Source organism: Nelusetta ayraudi, unplaced genomic scaffold (genome assembly GCF_046127955.1).
Source record: "Nelusetta ayraudi isolate G7.1 ecotype Tasmania unplaced genomic scaffold, CSIRO-AGI_Nayr_v1 ptg000016l, whole genome shotgun sequence".
NCBI lineage: Eukaryota > Metazoa > Chordata > Actinopteri > Tetraodontiformes > Monacanthidae > Nelusetta > Nelusetta ayraudi.
Window position 1 is genome coordinate 3,053,787 of NW_027466066.1, and position 6,244 is coordinate 3,060,030.

Genomic DNA, 6,244 nt, shown 5'->3' on the forward strand with positions numbered 1-6,244 from the left:
AAACAGGGAATCTGGAGTTGCATCCACGGGGTTCACATTGACATGAAGAAGAAGTCCGATCTGGACTTCAGCCCTCAAGACAAAATGCTCAAGCTTATTAAGTCGGCCAAACAAATGACTAACATGTCTAATCTGAGTGGCTCCCGTATGAATTCGCCCAAACGTGAGTTCATGCATTCGGCCGGCCCCATGATCATGGATATGATGGCAGAGAAGGGCAACTTCATCTATGCTGACAACAGGAGCTATGCTCCCAAAGACATGATCTATGGGGACACCAGTGACTTGCAGTCTTACATTGCCAATCGACACAAAGACCATCTAAATAACTACATCTTTCAGGGTGGTCATCATCCCCTGACTCTAAATGATGCCAATCCTAACACAGTAGAAGTGGCAGTCAATGCCGATGCTGTCCAGTTGAATGCCAAGCCGCCAGGCCGGACGATGTGGAAAAAGTCTGTGGACACTCTCCGATCGGCACCGGGAGCCGCCCCGATGCCCGACATGCTGATGCCAGACCCACGAATGTCCATGAAGACTCAGCGGTACCTGCCTGAGGACGCAGCTCACTCTGACATCTCCGACTGTTCCAGCAGGGCGGCCTCCTACAAGGACCCAGAAAACAACAAGCACCTGAAGCCCAAGGACAACTTAAAAAAAAGAACGGTGGCGTCAAAATACCCAAGGGACTGCAGTGAGGTGGAGCTGTCCTACTTAAAGACTAAGCAGGTCACGGGCGGAACTAACCAAACTGTGAGAGGAGTAGGAGAGAAAATCTACACCATCGACTCGGATCGAGAGATGAGTCTCCATTCAGACCCCGTCCACTACCGTGAGAGTCGCGGCCTTGCCGCTGACGAATTGGAGTATCCTGAGATGTACTCTGACAGTGACAACTACAGAAAGTGTGAGCAGCCCATCATCCATCTGAATTCCTCACCTTTGCATCACACCGACTCGGATCTTCTGCCAGACCCAGCGTACTCCAAGCACTACGGCCTGAAAGAGAAAAACCTCTCCCTGTCCCCTCACGAATCCATTGATCGTTACAAACAGACTCACTGTCGCTCCTGCTTGTCCAAAGTGTCAGCTAGCTACCCACCGGGAAGCGGGTACACTACCACTGTATCTGCCTCAACCTCTGCCACACGCTCACCTTATAATCGGTGTGAAGCATGCCTCCACTCAGCAAACCTTTATGATATTAGCGAGGACCAGCTCCTTGCAGACACCTTGGTCAGTCCTACCATGCACCACCAACAGCAGCAACAAACAGACGACACATTTGGTCTGTACTGGCCGCAGACAGATGGGCCGCATGTTCAAAAGAGGAATCGCTTGAGGTTGAGTCGCCAACACTCCTTTGACAACATCATGCTTGAAAAGCCAAAAGATGTTGACCTGGGTCGACCGGCACGCAGTGTCAGCCTCAAGGAGAAGGATCGTTTCCTGGACTCAGCATCTGACTCGCACTACGCGAACCTGTTTGGCATGCGCCCCTACTCTGGCAGACTTTTTGGCACTGGCCCCAAATCGATGATGTTCAACCACAACCTGGAGGAGAGCAAGAGGAGTAAGTCGCTGTACCCAACCCATGCTTCGGATAACCCATTTCTCAGTCACTCGCTGAGGGATGACACCAGCAGTAGACTGGTCCATGGGCGGAGCTCCTCCGATATTTACAAACAACTTACGGTGGCCTCACCTGCAGCGGTCCTCGGAGCACCCCCGATAAAAGCGCGCAATGATGCGAACAATCTCCGTTCATCCGTCAAATCCACCACCTCATACTGCTCACGGGATGGACGGATAGCCAATGACATGTACAATAAGGAGCATGTGATGCCTTACTCAGCCAATAAGACTAGTGCATACCCAGCCCCGCGTGGCGTTCTAAACTCAGCCCAGTTCAGCAATAGACGGGTATATAAAAAAATTCCCAGTCTGGAGTCAGATGTTTAGTTGATTTAAAAAAATGATGTGTTCTCTCCTCTTTACTCCTCTCTGGGTTTGTATTATAATTTATCAAACTATGTAATCCAGCAAGGGATGCCATAGCCAAACATTTTTCTTCTTCTCTACATTGTAATCCAAAAATAACCTGTGGAGCTCTTAAGACAACTTTAGGGTCTGGTGGCATTACTGTCACCGCTACTCTTTGCAGATGATATCATAGTTTTTGTCCATTCTCTTCCATGAACCAATGAGTTAGCATAGCTTCCATGTTCCATAAAGTATCCAGGTGTAACAGGGAGGGAAGCCTCCAAGAATTTGCATTGGTCAAGAAAAGGGTATTGTCCTGATATTGGAACAGAGAAGGCTTAAGTTATTGAGAAAAAAGATTTTTAGCCAAATGGTGTTGCTTAGAAGTATTTTTTTTTATTATTATTATTATTGTATTATTGAAATGCGTGATTGCCCACTGAGGAGGATAGTAGAAAAGATACAAGAAAGGAAATGTAGAGGGAGGAAGGGAGGAGAGTGACCTCTGCTTCAACCCAACTCTTTTCCTTTTTACTTCCCACCTCTACTGTCAAGATTGGAGACCGGCTAGTTGTGGAGAAAGGGGCCTGACAGGGTGACCAGATGGGCACGTTTGATGTCGGAGCCAGACATGGAGACGTCCCAGGGGGTTAGAGGCGTCACAGGGAGCTAGTTCAACAGTCTGCTGCTTGTTACTCTGACAAAATGGCCACCAAGACACCTGGGTGGGGAGGGAGGACAGAGCAGGAGAAAGGACACAAGTTTGTAGATGACACAGAGCGAAAGTCTTGAGGTTTTTCGCGACAGATGGGTTCTTGTGTGTCTGGCCATTTGTTTAAGGCATCATGGTGGTATGATGTTGAGTGTTATGTAGGTGCTATCAATGAGTAATGTTTACAGACTGACAGATAAAGAAATGACTGGTGGATCTACAGGGAAAACCAGAGGCAACCCGCAGGGCATTCCACTTGTGACACTGCACATAGTAAAATATTCGCAAAGTATTGCTTTTTTTAACTCTATAAAACTAAGATTTATAAGGGATTCCGAAAATGGAATCCTCCTATGTAGGATTTTAGTGTTCGCTTCTTTGGTAGCACAATAGCCATTAGTTTGAACGTGTCTCTCACATTCGCTTTGAAAAAGCTTTCTGAGAAATACCACCGAGAGTAGTACATTATTTTGCATGTGTGGAAGATTTTTTTTTTTTTTTTCCAGTGACTAACTAGACTTTTGTTTTTCTTGGAAAAGTTACAATGTCTTACCAGTTACGGTAGATGGATGTACAATCGTAACCTTTATCCTTGAACTTTGTGCTTAGTAAGTCAGTGTCATGCTGTTGCTCCTAAGAGGGCAAGAAGATTGTGGAAGGGGAAAGAGCAAAGAGGAGATATTAGAATTAAATGCCAACCGTTTCCCCCATCACCTTCATTTTCATTTTTAAACGTATTTATTTATTTTTTCATGGCTTCCCTGCCACTGAGAAACAGGGTATTAATAGCTAAGAACAAACTCACAGTTCATTGCCTCTTGCCTCTTCTTCTTCTTTTCTTCTTTCCTTCCTAGTCAACATGACACATCACGTATGCTCAGAAGTCCCACCTTATTTGTTTTGGTGTGATAAATTGAAATTTTGTTCGGCTAGCACAGGCATAGCCGTTTAACACTGTTCACAAGTTAGCGTTGATCCCTAATCAGGCAGGGCTCTCGAGGATCTAAAGACTATTTTTGAGCAAGATCCCTTGTTTACTTTCATAGTGATGTTTTTTTTTTAGGTTTTTTTGGAAATGAGATGGGCTGGGAGATGGAGCAGAGGGAGCTCCACTGTTGTGTGCTCACCAATCATGTGTCCATCTTGGTGTGAACTCAAACGTGTGTGTGCATGGTGGAAAGTGGGTAAGCTTGAAGTCTTAACCAGACCATTTGTTTCCCCGATTATTGTTGATTTGTCTGTTTCTATATTCAAGCTGAAAAGAATTGCACATGCAAGTTTCCTTGTACATGCGTGCCAACAGAATATTTTTTTTTGTAGCATTATGCTGTACAAAGTGTACAAAATCACGTTTCCATCTTTGCTGATGGAGAGATTCGCTTGTTCGATTGGATTCTCAAAGCCAAATTGTATCAAATACCTCAGGATGATTTTGTGCATTTTGAGGGAGCTTCAACGGTAGCAACAAAAACAAGATGCAGCACAGATTTTCTTTTTTTTTTGTAGAAAACAATTAAAAAGAGTAAAAAAATAAAAATAAAAATAAAAAAAAAGAGCAAGAAACAACTTAATTTCTAGTGGTCAGGATGCAGAGTCAAACCTTTCTCCTGTAAATGTTTACCAGTCCTAGGTCTTCCAGCTTCGGCTCCGCGCCCGAGCCACTGCAACCCAAGCAAAGAGAGTACAAGAGGAAGAGAAGGAGGGAAATGAAGGATGGCTGCAGGGGCGGGGCTTAGATGATTTTGCTCAGTGAGGAGTGCGCGGCGCGATGCTTCATTCCTCGTAAGAGCTGAGCGCCCTTAATAGAACCGAGGACTATTCTTTAATGTCCAAATTCTTAAATAAAAAAAACAAAAAAAAGAAAACCAACCACCCCTTTTTTGAGGAACACTCGAAGCGGCTCCCTCTCTTTTCCCCCTGCATTTTCTATTGCCATTCGACTGCGCTAGCCACTGTGTTCTCAAGCCGACGCTTCGTCGTTAACGACCACGCTCATATCGTTCTTTATACTCCTGGGATACTGCGGTGAACCTCTCCTCGCCTTCCAAATCAGCTTACCCAGTGTTGACTGACGAGCGACGTTTGTCTTCTTTTGCATCTTACCTTCATATTTATTATTATTATTATTATTATTATTATTATTATTATTATTATTATTATCATGATTATCTCCACATGCTGCTTGCGTGAGCTGATGAGTGAACAATATGCACATGTAAAAAAAAAAAAAAAATCTCTCTCTCTCTCTCTCTACATATATATATATATATATCAAGAGGCACCCTTGCATTTTATGAACTCATGACAATTTGTTCTCTTTGTTCTACTTTTACAGAACTGTCATATAAACTGACGCTGTCTTATGTTCAGATGTACACGCAAACACAGACACAGAAAACACACCCTTGTGATGACAACCCTGCTCTTTTTTTGATGACGAGAAAAAAATGTATTTTATTTACATTTAAACGATAAATAATGAGGTGATGGCATGCAACCCCAGATGTAACAGTTTTAATGTTTTATGTTCCATTTGTTGATTCTCATTTTTGTTATGATGTTATGATCACTTATGCGTTGTAACCAGGTGTGAGTATATACATATTTGAGAGGAAAACAGAAAAAGCAAACAAACGGATGGAAAAAAACAAAAACTTTCGCTACGATGAAGATGCTGCTGCTGTTTTTGGGGGAGAAGGCGGGAACCTGACCCTCGCGCAACCGGCCCCGTCCGCCGACAGGGGTCATTATCAGGCCGCGGTTTGGCCCAAATGGGGTTGCAGGTCAGAGGTCAGGGCTTGGTTCGGTACAGCGGGAACTTCCTTGCTCTTCCTCCAATGGCAGGTGAGAATACTGAATCACCAGCTCTGCGTCTCTCTCTTTCCTCCCCTTCATGTGTAGTCAGGACTTCAACTGTAAAGATAAAAGGAAAAAAAACAAAAAACAACCCTCTACTTTGAGTCTGCTATCCCTCCAAAGATACGAGACCTCTTTCTCTATGGTTTGCTGTAAGAATAGAGCTTTTTTCTTTCTTTTTTTTTAAAGGAGAAAAAAAACCAAGAAACTGATACTTCCTCAAAGACTTTTAAGGAACTATTTTGAATATATTTAGAAATGACACCTGTATACATCGCTTGTAAATTCATACTGGAATACATCATCATGAAGAATTACAAATGATAAAGAGTAAAAACAATATTTTTTGTGTGAATTTCACAGGAGCTTTTCTGTACAGTGGCACTGTTTCTCTCTATCTCTTTTCTCTCTCTATCCCTCTCTCTGTAGAGCGATTAGAATAAAAATTCACCATTCACAAGGCTTGCTGTCCTGTCCCAATTCACAGTTTTCCCAGCCAGGATAAGTGTCTGTGTTTCTGTATGTGATTCTGATCTTGTCTTTTGATGCAGGGAAGTGTGTTTTTTTTTTTGTTTTTTTTTTTGTTTTTTTTAATTATTATTATGATTATTATTTATTTACTGTCTGTGCAGCTCAAGAAACGTTGGTGCAATCACTTTACACTATGGAGGTATTCATTGTTTTTATCTT

General features: G+C 43.2%; 1 protein-coding gene across 2 annotated transcripts in view; it reads left to right on the forward strand.

Annotated features, from left to right (window-relative positions):
• Positions 1-6,016, forward strand: part of grin2aa (glutamate receptor, ionotropic, N-methyl D-aspartate 2A, a) — a 129,716-nt gene extending 123,700 nt beyond the window's left edge. For both annotated transcript variants that reach the window (XM_076023870.1, XM_076023869.1), the window contains exon 15: positions 7-6,016. In XM_076023870.1, the coding sequence (XP_075879985.1) occupies positions 7-1,965 (1,959 nt within the window). In that variant the 3' untranslated portion in view covers positions 1,966-6,016. The remainder of the gene's footprint in view (positions 1-6) is intronic.
• Positions 6,017-6,244: the final 228 nt, after the last annotated feature.